The sequence below is a fragment of the Erinaceus europaeus genome, unplaced genomic scaffold, assembly GCF_950295315.1.
Source record: "Erinaceus europaeus unplaced genomic scaffold, mEriEur2.1 scaffold_243, whole genome shotgun sequence".
Classification (NCBI taxonomy): Eukaryota; Metazoa; Chordata; class Mammalia; order Eulipotyphla; family Erinaceidae; genus Erinaceus; species Erinaceus europaeus.
In genome coordinates this window covers 10,809-25,417 of record NW_026647264.1, presented here as the reverse complement: position 1 = coordinate 25,417, position 14,609 = coordinate 10,809, and the positions used below count along the sequence as shown (strand labels likewise).

Genomic DNA, 14,609 nt, shown 5'->3' with positions numbered 1-14,609 from the left:
CACCTTCTCTAGAACCTAACATTTCTGGTTTCCTTGCATTACTTTATGTAAATGAGAGCATCCTCCACTACTTTTTCCTTTTTTATTAGTGATTTAATATTGATTTACAAAATTATAAGGTAACAGGGGTATAATCCCACACTTTTCCCACCACCAGAGTTCTGTGTCCTCATGTCCTCCATCGGAAACTAGTAGTTCTCCCACGATCACAGATATAGGTTGACCATTATTTCTATAACTATCTATATTTACATACATTTGCCCTTTTTTCCCCTATGGTCCTGCCTTCTCTTCCTTTCTAGGTCACATCCACTACTTCTGAGTGTCTTTCCTTTTTTCCTCTCCTCTCTCCAGATTCTAAAGAAATTGCCATTCAGAACCCTCTCGCTATCTTCCCCTAACACTTGCCGCTCTGGAAGTAAGGCACAAAATTCTTTTGGGGGTGCAGAAGATGGAAGGTATGTCATTGCTTCTGCACTGGACCTAGACATTGGCAGGTTGATCCATACCCCCAGCCTGTTTCTATTTTTCCCTAGTAGGGCAGGGCTCCAGAGAGGTGAGGTTCCAGGACACATTGGTCATCTGCCCAAGGAAGTCAGGATGGAATCAAAGTAGCAGCTGCAAGTTGGTGTGTGAAAGTCCACTACTTTTCTTTCTTTCTATTTCTTTCTTCCTTCCTCTTTTTTTTCTTTCTTTCTTTCTCCCTATCTTTCCTTCTTTTTTTACTGTCACCTGTGTTACTGGTACCTGCACAATGAATCCTCCATTCCTAACAGCCATTTTTTCTCCTTTATTTTTTCTTTATCTTTGTAAATACTTATCTATTTTAATGAGAGAGATAACACACACAGAGAAGATACTAAAGCACTATCCAACTCTGGTTTATGGTGGTGCTGGGGATTGAACCCAGGACCACAGAGCCTCAGGCATGAAAGTCTTTTTGCATAACTGTTATGCTGTTTCTCCAGCCTCTTTCCTTTTATTTGATAGGACAAAGAGAAATGGTAAGGGGAGGTAGAGATAAAGAGGGAAAGAGAAAGGGAAAGATACCTGCAGACCTGCTCCACCATTCTTAATACTTCTCCCCTGCAGGTGAGGGGGGCTAGAAGCTTAAACCTGAGCCTTTGTGCATCATAATATGTGCAGTCAATGGGGTGTGCCACACATACACAAATAGCCATTTCAAAGTACATCACTCAGAGGCACTTTGTACATTCAAAATGTTGTGCAGGTCAGAGAGAGAACTCATTGGATAGGGCATGTCCTCTCTCTGTGTCCTTTCTCTAGGATTTGCCTGATCTCTCTCTACTTACAAAGGATTTTTAGTATCATCCAAAAAGTGCATTCCTTTGCTGGAACTAAGTTTTCTATTTCAAAGCTGACTTGACTGGCTCATCATAACCTCAATGCAACCTTCACTGAAAGATCCAGTTGCCTCTGGTCAGATCAGCACCCAAGCAAGGAGCACCAGCTGAGAGGGAAGACAGGCCAGTCTTGACAGGAAGGCAGCCAGCCTCTCCAGGCATCTGTCTGTGAGCACCAGGGTTAAGTAGTGCAAAGCACTGCAAAAGCACACCCCACATATCTCCACTATCAGGGAGTCATTTACACAAAGGACCCCTGTCATTTACATTCCACTTAGCTCCTGCAGACAGAAGCAGAGAGGGGCAGGTTCCAAACATTCACTAGTACTGAGCTGTGCTGGGCACCTGGCCTGTGAATGACAGGACTCAGAACACACATTCAGACTAGAAGGGTGCCTTACAGAGCAGTGTATTCACACAAGAGTGGGAGTGGGTACTAGTGACTGCCATTACTGAGTGCTAAGACTGCCTGAATATATAGATTTGATGTACTCCTCATCAAAATCCCAGTGGGTTACTCTGAAGCTGGCTATGTACCTAATATCAAAACTTATCACAATGACCATGGAGGTGGTTCAGCAGCTACAGCACATCCCTTGCAGGTCAAGAAGAAAGGTCTTTTCAATGAAAACTTCTAGAACAACTAAAGATCCACTTGGGAGGGTGGAGGAATGAACCCTGCCCCCGACACTATTCACAGAATTAATTTGAGTTAGATTGTGGGACTAACTTTAAAGCCCAGAACCATAAAGTTTCCTGAAGATAACAGGAGACTATCTTTGTGATTTAGGAGTTGCAAAAGATCCCTTGAGAAAGGTGAAAATTTTTTATAAAAAGCCTCATCGGAATGTAAAATTCCTTCTTATCCCGAGACACCATTGGGCATCTGGTAGCATAGCAAGAAGGTGTGCACATTGTGTTGTGTGCAATGACCCAGGTTTGAGCCCCTCGTCACCACACTGAAGCACCTGCACAGAGGAAGCTTCTCAAGCTATAGAGGGCGCGACAGTTAGTACCACTCCTCTCTCTTTCCCTCTCTCTCCCTCTATATCTCTCACTCGTTATCTAAAAAGAAGAGGAAGAAGAATGGGAGTGAGGAGGAGGAGGAGGAAGGGAAGGGAAGAAAAAAAGAAAAGAAAAAGGAGTCTGCCCGGAACAGTAGAATCATTCAGGCATGAAGCCCCACTGGTAGCAAAAAGGAAAAAAAAAATCATTAAGAAAATAGACAAGTTGCAGGCATGGAAAAATATCTTTGTGGTCACATATATGACAAAGGATTTACATCTAAGGCATGTTTAAAAAATTTATACAAGGGGCCAGACAGTGGTGCATTGGGTTAAGCACACATAGTACAAAGTATAAGGACCTGCGCAAGGATCCCAGTTCGAGCTCCCAGCTCCCCACCTGTAGGGGGGGTCAATTCATATTGAAGCAGGTCTGCAGGTGTCAATCTTTCTCTCCCCCTCTCTGTCTTCCCCTCTTCTTTCAATTTCTCTCTGTCCTATCCAAAAAAAAAAAAAAATTATGGCCACAGGAGCAGTGGGATTCATAGTACAGGCACCAAGCACCATCGACAACCCTAGAGGCAAAAAAAAAAAAAAATCAGACAAATCAATATAAAAATATATTAGTCCTAATTAAAAAATGGGAAAATATTTCAACAGACACTTTACTAAGTGATATATATAAAGATCTAGTCAGTAGTTTTAAAAAGTTCTGAATGTGGTCAGTGATGGGAAATGACCCTCAATACCACAGGGGAATACAATTTCATAATGAATGACTAGACTTTATCCAGTGGCTAAAATATATTGCCCTAATAGTTGGTCTATATACCTACTGCTGTATAACTCATCACCCTTGAATTTACTAACATAAACATCCCAATCTTTGTATTGTCTGTTACTGTTTCTTGGGCCAGGACATCAGGAAAGCCTTACCTGGTGGGCTAGCCTGAGAGGGTCTCTTGTTGTTGCAGTCAGGCTATTTCTGGCTATGGGGTTTGTGACTGTGGACAATTTGTCTCTCTTTACAGTCTTAAAAGTCTCTCCACATAATCTGCTTTGGACTTCCTCAAAGTATGGTGGCCCCAGGGTACTCAGTTCTCCTACCACAAGGTTAACAACATAAACACTAAATTACTTTTTTTTCTCTCAGATAGAAACAAAGAATCAGAGAGAGAGAGAGAGAGAGAGAGAGAGCGAGTAAAAGAGATTACAGTACCAGAGTTTCCTTCAGTGCAGTAGAAGCCAGACTGGAAACTAGGTCCCACACATGGCAAAGCAGCACACTATCCAAGTGAGCTATTTCGCCAGCCCTGCATTACCTTTTGTGATCTAGTTTAAGAAACCTCAGTGTTCCTTTCCCCAGATAGGATTGGTTGCAAGTGTGTCCACAAACCCATCCAAAATGAAAAGGAGTAGAATGAGAATCAGTGCAGGAGAGGCAAGATTCTGGAAGAATATCTGGGATGAAGGAAAGTACTGCAGCCCATTATCTGAAGATACAGTCTCAGGCTGTGGAAAGAAATATATGCCATATAGATCATGCTAGGTCTTACTTACTTTTTTTTTTCTTTTGTCATTGCAGGGCCTTCATCAGTCCAGGACAAATTTTTTGGATGGAAAAGCAGGAACAGTGACACCACAGCACCACTATCATACTATTATCAGGCAATGTACTCAGTTGTTCTCATGGCAAAGCAGGCGTTCTCCCAGTTGAGCTATCTTACCAGTCCACTAAGTTCAATTTTGATCTGAATTGTTAAAATTGCTATGGGAACTCACTCGAGGGTTTTCAGCAAGAAAGTGCAATCATCCAATTGCCCCCCCCCCATATGCTAACAACTGTGTAGATGAAGAATTTCTGGGGAGAATTTGGAAGTAGAGAGACCAATAAGGAATTCAAGTGCCAGACTTTGCTGTCTGGTCAGCACTCACCTCGCTAATGCCAAGGAGTGAAGACGAGGCTCACCAGGTTTTATTCCCAGATGGAGAATAAGTTTGTCTTGGACATGCAGCACTAGGAACGCCAGGGTGGACTTGAAGAACTGAAACTCCAAAGACAAACTTGGGAGAGAACAAACCACATTTTAAAAGGCACAGGGGTGGGCTAGGCGGTGGTGTACCTGGTTAAGGGTACATATTACAGTGCTCAAGGACCCCAGTTCAAGCTCCTTGGACCATCCCCACCTGCACAGGGAAAGTTTCATGAGTGAAGCAGGGCTGCTGGTGTCTCTCTGTCTCTTTCCCTCTACCCTCCTCCCCTCTCAATTTGTTTCTATGCAATAGTAGATAATAAATAAATAAATAAATAAATAAATAAATAAATAAATAAATAGCACGGGGGTAGACGATAAGCAATCAATCCAACTATTTATTTAGCATGAGTGTTTCAGTTTGAGCCCTTAATGCAGTGGAGACCCTGGGACAAGTGGGCTCAGACTGAGACACGCATGCGCATACCAGAAACCGCGGACAGATGGCGAGCATATCCTGGTTGCGCATGCGCAGTGTGCCCTGGTCGCCATGGAGACGCGTGGTCAGGTTCTCAGCTCCAGGAGCTGCTGGCTGGGCTGCGGCGGCTTTTCCGCTGCCCCAGGCGCGGGTCACGGCCCCCGGGGCGGATGGATTGTCACGGCGGGACCGGGGCTTACGGCGACGAGGCGGAGGATGAGGACGAGGACGAGGAACGAGTGGGCTGCACAGAGGACTTGGGCTCCAAGGTGTCCAGGCTGCCCCCCATAGAGAATAATGCATCACAACTGACCAAACGGAAGGTGAAAAAGAAAAAGAAGAAGAAGACCACCAAGGGGTCGGGCAAGGCAGATGGTAAGAGAAGCAGCCAGTGCGGCAGCTGCAGCTTCTGCAGCTGAGGTTCTCCCAGGACACCAGCCTTGCTGCCTCCCAGAGACCACCCTGTCCCGGGAGAGCAGTGGCCAGAAGCAGAAGTCGCCAGGGCCAGAGGTCACCTCCTCCAGCTCCCTACATGTCATGTCACCCCCTCCCCCTTAAGAACTTCCCCCCAAAGACCCCCCCACAAGCAGAGACTTTTTATTTATTTATTTATTTTTTAATATTTTTATTTATTGGATAAAGACAGCCAGAAATCAAGAGGGAAGGGGGTGATAGAGAGAGAGACAGACACCTGCAGCACTGCTTCACCACTCACAAAGCTTTCCCTCTGCAGGTGGGGACCGGGGGCTTGAACCCCAGGTCCTTGCCACTGTAATACATGCGCTCAGCCAGGTGCGCCACCACCTGGCCCCTAGCAGAGACCTTTTATCACCACACAGATACAACCAGCTTTGCACTTTCCCACCCCTACTCCAGGCCCCCAGATCCTGCACATCTCTACCGCCATGGAGACCCCCACCCCAACAGAACCCGCCATCACACAGCAACTCCACTTCCCACAGGTTTATCCAGACACCCGCCCCTTCCTCATCCTTCTGCCTAGACCGGCAGTCCCAAATATCCACACCTTTCCAACAGAAATCTCGCCCCTCCTACAGAGACTCTCATGCCACACAGAGATTCTTCTCCAACCCAGACAGTAAGAAACCAGTGACTGACACACACTGCTAGAAACAGACTCCTTCCCAACTTCCTCCTAAAGACCCTTCCTGTAGCTTATCCATTCTGATACTTGCCTCTGGCTGCCGTACAGACTCCCAGTAAACGCACACAAAGTCATCTACTACCCTGGCTGTCTGTCCCCACTGCTGCCAGCCAGGGTCAGCCTCTAACTGCACATGCACCATCGCACCAGTCACCACTATCTACACCATCAGCCTTCAGCAACACTGCCCTATAGCACCATAAGCGCAAAATAAATCTAAAACTCAGGCACCCCATGAGGCACACATATTCACAGTCTACTCCATAGACATAGACTCTGTTTTACTGTCATATGCATAAGACACCTCCCTGAAATAGTTCCTTTATACATATGCCTGCTGATTCTCACTCCAGCCTCTCTCATGGACACTTCGCACACATCACACACACACTCCTGCCACAAACCCACAGTCTCTCCATCTCACCAAGCTCCTCTCATAGAACCCCCAATTTCTTGACAAAGGCCCTGAGCACCCACTTAATGGTGACTGCAAAAGAACACAGAATATACTTGTCCCTGAATGCCACAAGTCTTCATTGTCACAGTCTGGCTGTCAGGGAGGTGGCTGTCATTGACTTTGGCACAGAAACCCTGACATTGTGTGTGACATGTCCTGGATTCAAGTTTGTGGACCCCAGCCCTTTGTGTAGAGAGCCAGCACCCCGCACAAGCCAAAGGCAGAGAGTGGTAGCTTTCCTCGTGTTCACCTTGCCACCTGGGGAGTGGAGCCATGGGGAGACTATGATTCACGTGGAATCAAAACAAAAAAGGCAAGAAGACAGTAATGGAGTTTAAGTCCAAAAGGTTTGTGTGTCTGCAAAATAAAATTCAAAAATGAAGAGTCTACAGTCAAGTGCACTTCATACTGTCAGCAGGGGACACCAAATAGCTTCCAGAGGGTCAGGACATACAGACATGTCAAGAGAGGGCTTTTTTCTCCTCCTCCTCCTCCTCCTTTTCCTTTTTTTTTTTTTTGGGGGGGGGACAGGGTATTTTTCGCTATCTCTTAAAGTGAAAGAGTGGAAGAAGGGAAAAACACACACACACAACTTACAGTATTGTATAAGCATGTTATATAGTCCAGAAACGCTATTAATGAAAAAAAAAATCAGTACAAGCCACACAGCAGAAGTATTTCCTGGCTTGGCATAATATTGCTTTCCGCAGTCAGATTTAGAAAGCATTTCTGTTGTTCTCTATTTCCTCCGTCATAAAGTGTCTAGACTAGCGGTCTAGTTATAGGCACGTAGAAACTGGGAAGTGCCATGGTGAGTTGTGGAAAGGGTGAGGTAGGGGACAGTGTGGCAAAGTGGGGAAAGTAGGCTCCTAAGAGTCAAGCCTGTGTTCAAAACCTGGCTCTGCTACCTTGCTACTACTGAGCCTTTTGGTGTCATGTTTCCTCTCCTGGAAAATAGCCTTTCCCCAGATAACCTAGATCTTATAGTAGGTGCTCAGTAAACGGCCCCACCATCACCTGACTTGCTTGAAAATGTACCCCCCTGGATGTGTATGAGCATGGTGAACGTGACCATCTGAGGACTAGATAAGGAGGGGCTCCACTCCTTTACATTGTTGGTGATTTAGGCTTAGTCCTCGAGAAGGCAGAGGGCAAGCAGTGTCACAGTCGCTAACACAGCTCATCTACTCAGCAGATAAACACCAGAGCCACAGCCTGAAGGTCCAGCAGCTGTCTTCACCTTTTCACGACATCTTACCTCCCAGCAAAGATCAAGGCCCAAGGCTGGAGCACAGAGCAGACAAGGATGAGAACAGGTTTGGCCCTTCTTTCTCTCCCCCTGGGCATGCCCCGCACATGTCTGAGATAGAAGAGTATCTCTCAAACCAAGTCAACGAGAGCCTGCGCTGGGACGGGATTCTGGCCGACCCAGAGGCAGAGAAGGAGAGGATCCGAATCTACAAGCTGAACCGGAGGAAACGCTACCGGGGCTTGGCCCTTAAGAGCTTCCACTCTGACCCCAATTCCGAGGAGGCCCCGGAGAACCTCCCCTACCTCTCAGATAAAGACAGCAGAGCCAACAGCACGCAGCCCTCCTTCAGAGCTGACCCCCCTCACCACTTCTTTGAAGGGAACCTGACAGCAAAGCTCCTACACTCAGACTTAGCTGCTGCTCTGCCAAAGTGAAGAGCCCCCACCCGACTCCACCTCCCACGACACTGGCAAGCTTATGATTTACCCTTCCCACAACATTATATTAAAAAAAGAATAATAAAGGAAATCAGACCTACTTCTGAAAGAAGCAGGTGTCCGACACGATGATAAGACTAACTTCCTTCCCCTTTCACCAAGCTGCCCTTCTGCCACAGCTCCAGAAGAGCACAGACAGTATATTAAAGTTCCTCTCAAAGCCTCCTCTCCTCAGATACGCTGGTGTCTCTTTGTTATATGATGTCTCAGCACAGATGTCTATCACATACAAAGAAATTATGTAGATTTGATCAGTTTTAAATCTTACACTGGTTCCAGGGTTGAAATTCCTCACTGCCCAAGAATCCTAGAAACTTAAAGGAGTATACTATGGGGCCAGGTGGCAGCACACCAGGATAAGTGCACATAATCAAAATGCAGAGACTGACATAAGGATCCCAGTTTGAGCCCCCCAGCTCCCCACCTGCAAGGAGGTCACTTCATAAGTGGTAAAGTAGGTCTGTAGGTGTCTAGCTTTCTCTCCCCCTCTCTGTCTTCTTCTCTTTCCTCAATTTCTCTCTGTCCTATCTAATAACAACAAAAATGGGGAAAAAAGTGACCACCAGGAGCAGTGGATTTGTAATGCAGGCACTGAGTCCCAGCGATAACCCTGTAGGCCAAAAAAAAAAAAATTAAATTTACTCCCTGCCCAACTGCAGATTTCAAAATAACTGGGTTCCAAAACTTCATACATGAGAGGTTAATATGAGAAGTCTCAAAAGGAATATTATAAATATGGCCCTTTACAGTAAGGAGGTGTCTCAGTGGGTAGATCATAAGACTTTGATGCATGAGGTCCTGAATTTGATCTTTGTCACCACATGTGCCAAAATGGTGCTCTGGGCTTTCTCTCATTAATTATGTATATGTATATGTTTATCTTTCTATATATAGACAGACTCCCCTCTCCTCATTGCTCAAGATAGCATTTTAAGTTCTAGAACTTTTTTTTTTCCTCCAGGGTTATCGCTGAAGCTCGGTCCCTGCACTATGATTCCACTGCTCCTGGAGGCCATTTTCCCCATTTTGTTGCCCTTATTGTTATTGTTGCCATTGCTATTGTTATTGTATAGGACTGAGAAATCAAGAGAGGACAGGAAGACAGAGAAGGGGAGAGAAAAATAGACACCTGAAGACCTGCTTCACTGCCTGTGAAGTGACCCCCCTGCAGGTGGGGAGTAGGGTAGGGGCTGCTCGAATAGGGATCCCTGCGCCGGTCCTTTTGCTTTGCACCATGTATGCTTAAACCCCCTCCCCTCTTTTTTTAATGCTCTACTAGGCCTACAGAATAGCTCACTTGGATAGCGCACTTGCTTTGCCATATACATGACCCAGGTTCAAGTCTAGCCCCTGCTTAAAGGAGGCATTGGTACTGTGTTATCTTCCCATCTCTGTCTTTCTGTCTGAGAAAGACAGCCTGGAAAGTGACTCGTTGATTCTGCCTCTTTCCCCTCCCTCCATGAAGAAATAATAAGATCACCAGTGAACTAACTCTTCAGTCAGCTTGCACATCACTGCACCAGGACGGATGCTTAATTGCACTGCAGATCTGAGTGTGAACTAGCTTGGCTTTTCTATGTGCACATAAGCCGCCCCCATCCTGCAGTAGCCTGGGGAAGCTATTCAAGGGCTCCCAGGGGCTGTGTCTCCCACACCTAGGTCCTAATTCCCCACATAAACACCTCTTTGTTCAATACCATGCAGATTTCAGACCAGATTTCACTTCCTCGTTGAATACAAGTCATACCAAATAATACATAAAACCTAAGAAGGGGGCCAGTAGTGGCACACTGGGTTAAGTGCACACAGTACAAAGCATAAAACCTAAACAAATAATGTATCAGGGGCCAGGAGGTAGGACAGCGGGTTAAGCTCACATGGTGCAAAGCCCAAGGACTGGTGCAAGGGTCCTGGTTTGAGCCTCTGACTCCCCACATGCAGGGGGGTTGCTTCACAAGCGGTGAAGCAGGTCTGCAGGTGTTTATCTTTCTCTCCTCTTCTCTGTCTTCCCCTCTTCTCTCGATTTCTCTCTGTTCTATCCAACAACAGATATAACAACAAAGACAACAAAATGGGAACAATGGCCTTCAAGAGCAATGGATTTGTAGTGCAGACACCGAGCCCCAGCAATAACCCTGGAGGCAAAATAATAATGTATCAGAAGAGCAGGAATGATTTCAACTAAATGCAAAGCTTGTGCAACAGTGTCCGGCTGCTTCTAATGGTCCACTGAAAAACCAACACCAATCATTATTTTTGCTTTTTTTCCCCTCCACCAGGTTTATTGCTGGGATTTGGTGTCTACATAACTCCACCATTCCTGGTAGTGCTTTCCCCTTTTATTTTGACAAAGGGTGAGAGACAGAGAAAGGGATTTAACACAGAGATAGCCCAGGGCTTGCTGATTCTTCAGGCATGGCTGGATCCAGGAGGTCAGACCACATCACCACACAGTCTCATAACAAGATGAAAAAAAAAAATGACTGTTACTATCCTCACAGTTCAAATAAAAGAGAATCAATCACTCCTATTTCTCTGTCCTGTGTCTTTATCAGTCACAGAGAAAGTCTTTGGGGACCAGGTGGTAGCACACCCAATTAATAAGCACATATAGTACTTAGCACCTGGCTAAGACCCACATGAAGATCCAGGTTTGAGCACCTGGCTTCCTACCTGCAGTGGGCAGAGGGTGGAGGGACACTTTACAAGTGATGAAGCAGGTCTTGCAGGTGTCTTTCTCCCTTCCTCCCCACCCCCCTTTGTTTGTTTGTTTGTTTGTTTTGCCTCTAGGGTTGGGGCTTGGTGCCTGTACTCTAAATCTACTGCTACTGTGGCCATTTTTTCCTTTTTTTTTTTTTTTTTTTGTTAGGACAGAGATATGAAAGGAGAGGGAAAGACAGAGGAGAGAGAAGATAGACACTTGCATACCTGTTTCCACTTATGAAGTGACCCCCCTTCAGGTGGGGAGCCGGGGCCTTGAACTGGGATCCTTGTACTTCATATTATGTGAGCTTAACCCGGTGCACTACAGCTCAGCCCCTTTTAGCTCCCTTTCCACCACCCCCCATCTCCCTCAATTTCTCTCTGTCCTATTCAGTAAAATTGAAAAAATTTTTAGTGCCTGCATGGAGCCCCAGCAACAACCCTGGAAGGAAGGAAGGAAAGAAGGAAAGAAGGAAGGAAGGAAGGAAAGAAAGAAAGAAAGAAAGAAAGAAAGAAAGAAAAGAAAAGAAAAGAAAAAGAAAGAAAGGAAAGAAAGAAAGAAAGAAAGAAAGAAAGAAAGAAAGAAAGAAAGAAGGAAAGAAAGTTTCTGTCTTGGCCTTGGTCATGTGCCTGTCAATGCGTTGGTCAGAATGGCCAAGGAACTGCAGTATTGAGCTTCTGTGCAGACCTAGGGCGTGGTGGGGAGAGTCAGGAGGGGCAGCCCACTAGACTTAGGCAACAGATTGTGATGGAATCTATCTCGAACCTACAGAGAATGGGCAACAGTGCTGTAAAGAGGTGCCAGGTAGATAGGTGGGCCCATTACTCTCCAGTTACTCAAGACCAATTCATTTTGAAAAGCCTCAGCCAAGGGTCATGGGGTGGAAGTGAATTGCTGGGTGGTGGCACACCCAATAGAGCATATGCATTACCATGCATGAGGACCCATGGTCAATCCCTCAGACCCCCCCCCCCCTTACAGGGAGGTAGTTTCATGAGCGGTAGAGCAGTGCTACATGTGTGTCTGTGTCTCTGTCTGTCGCTCCTCCATCTCTCTGCCTTTGACCTTCTACATATTTAAAAAAAAAAAAAAGGCCACTGAGAACAATAGAATTGGGTAAGCATCAAGCTCCAATGATAAGCCCAGTGGCAAAAAAAAAAAAAAAAAGGAAGTGAATTATATAGCGTGAGTTCATCTGATTAGCCTGGATTGACTGCGTGCTTATCTCTAAAACTGCTGCTCCTCAGCCAGCAGGACAGGGTGGGTTGCAACTGCTGGAGCTGGTCATGTAGTAAGAATGTGCTTATATGACCATGGCCAGCTCGCTACCAGGCACTCCCACCATGAGTAAGGTAGACTTTGGACTCCCAAGCCAGTCGTCGTTAGCCGCCTAGGGACAAAGTGCTCCCGTGTGACCCTGGTGAATATTTGCCGTTGCCACTTCAGGAAGTCAAATTCCAGAGATTTGACTTTTGTGAATTGGCAAGGCAGACTTCCCCAAGTGATTTCTTCCTCCAGGGCTTCGGCCCTTCCATGAAGAACCTGCAAACTCCTTCCGATGAACAGAATGTGGCAAAAGTGCCAGGATGTTGCTTCTGAGAGGAGGTGGCAAAAAGAGACAGACTGGGGCCAGAAGGAAGGGTTGCTGGGTGCAGCACAGGTGGAGGGAGGATGAGCAGGGCTGAACATCTATTCTTGATCACACTGCAATGGCAGGCACATGTCACCGCACAGCCGTCCAAACCCGTAGAAGGCACCACACAAACAGTAGGCTGTGTTCTAGTTAATAATGCGTCAGCATTGTCTCGTCATTTCTAACAAATTCAGGACACCGATGCCAAATGTGAATACCAGAAGAATGGGTGTACTGAGTGGGGCGTATATGAAAACTGTACTTTTTTTTTTTTTTTTTTGCCTCCAGGGTTATTGCTGGGGCTTGGTGCCGGCACTACGAATCCACTGCTCTTGATGGCCATTTTTTCCATTTTATTGGATGGGACAGACAGAAATTGAGAGAGGTGCAGGTGATAGAGAAGGGGAGAGAAGGAGAGACAACTAAAGACCCACTTAACCACTAGTGAAATAAACCCCTTACAAGTGGGGAGCGGGGGCTCAAACCTAGATCCTTGTGTTTCCTATTAGCACATGGTAATATGTGCATTTTATCACTTGTGCCACCGTCCAGCTCCCAAGAACCAGTTTTTCTTTTCTTTCTTTCTTTCTTTCTTTTTTTTTGTGCTCAATTTTTCCATAGCTAACAATGTCCTAAAATAAAGTATTTTAAACATTTTAACAAATGTTAAAAAGGAAGAGAAAAGAGGTCATCTCTTCTATTCTGGCACATACTCTTTCTCCTCTTCCCTCAGAGTGCATTCTGTTTGGGGAGAGGGCAGCCGCTATGTTGGGGACCACCTGGGAAAGCCCCACACAGAAAGGAACTACTTGCTGGGTGACAGTCATGTGAGATGGCTGGACACAGGGCCAACCTGCACTGAGCCTTGTGTGGACTGCTACGCCGAGTGACAGCTTGTTCACAGCCAGAGTGGTCTCTTCAGGCTGATTTTTTTCCAGTCTTTATTTTAGAGAGGAAAGAAGGGATCTAGATGAGGAGAAGGCATTTTAGCGCCATCCCACCACTCATGGTGCTCCCACATGGGCTCAGTGACTATAGGAGGGGAGAGAGGTTGGGGACTGTGGCAGAGAAGCTTCCTGGGAGGATTCCCTCCTCTGACTGGGCTCCATCTTTTGGCTCTGACCTAAGAAGCTCATGTTTTGTTTTTTGTACATTTGTTCTTTGCCAGAGCACTGCTCAGCTCTGGCTTATGATGGTGTAGGGTATTGAACCCATGGCTTTAGAACCTCAGGCATGAGAGTCTGTTTGCATAGCCATTATGTTCTCTCTCCCAAACAAGAGTCTCCTGTCTTTAACTAACATCCTTGAAATGTAGGTGCTGGGTGGCGGCTCACTTGGTTGAGTAAACAGGTTACAATGCACAAGGACCCAGGTTTGAGTCCCCCCATCTCCACCTGCAGGGCGATAGCTTTGCAAGTGGTGAAGCAGTGTTGCAGGTGTCTCTGTTTCTATCACCCACTTCCCTGTTTCTGGATGCTTCTATCCAATAAATAAAGACAATTAAAAATTTTAAAAAAGAAAATGTAGCAGGCTAACTTGTTTGTTTGCAAATAGCATAAAGTTTGACTCATCCTGGCTCTTAATCCCAGTCTAAGGGACAGACTAAGCATTTAACTCTCATTTCTTTATACTTAAGCTACACACACACACAAAAGTGCTGCCTTACTTGTCAAATTACAGGATATATATAGCTGACAAAAATACTGATAAGCCAAAAGGGGTTTTTTAAGTAGTCCCAGTACCCAGGGAGAGCCAACCCCATCTGTCTGGTGTCCATCCTGTCCTTTTCTATTCATCTATTTTCCAGGAAACTAAAATCAGTGGGGGTAATAATATGTATGTGGCATTTTAATAATTTTCTTCAGAAAATATAGCATAGAGAGATCTTTCAGTCACTAACTTGAAAATTTTTCCATGCTGTGCGAAGTTCCCCAGTGTTCCATTGTGTAGACTGTTTCTCTGGTCCCTAATTGTGGACATGGACTTGGCTTCCTATTTTGGGCAACTGTATACAACTGCAAGGAATATCCTTATATGCACATTTTAGTGTAGTTTTCCAGTGCTTTTGGTTACATTCCTGGA

At 45.7% G+C, this 14,609-nt stretch overlaps 1 protein-coding gene across 1 annotated transcript; it reads left to right on the top strand.

Moving 5' to 3' along the window:
* Positions 1–4,818: 4,818 nt before the first annotated feature.
* LIAT1 (ligand of ATE1) lies at positions 4,819–8,364 on the top strand. The gene is made up of 2 exons (XM_060183876.1): positions 4,819–5,194; positions 7,637–8,364. Exons 1-2 carry the CDS (start codon positions 4,819–4,821, stop codon positions 8,125–8,127), a joined length of 867 nt encoding a protein of 288 aa, XP_060039859.1. The 3' UTR covers positions 8,128–8,364.
* Positions 8,365–14,609: the final 6,245 nt, after the last annotated feature.

Coding starts and splice junctions, on each gene's coding strand:
- LIAT1 (XM_060183876.1), top strand. CDS start 4,819: ATGCGCATACCAGAAACCGCGGACAGATGGCGAGCATATCCTGGTTGC. Junction 5,195..7,636: donor GGGGTCGGGCAAGGCAGATG/GTAAGAGAAGCA, acceptor TCTACTCAGCAG/ATAAACACCAGAGCCACAGC.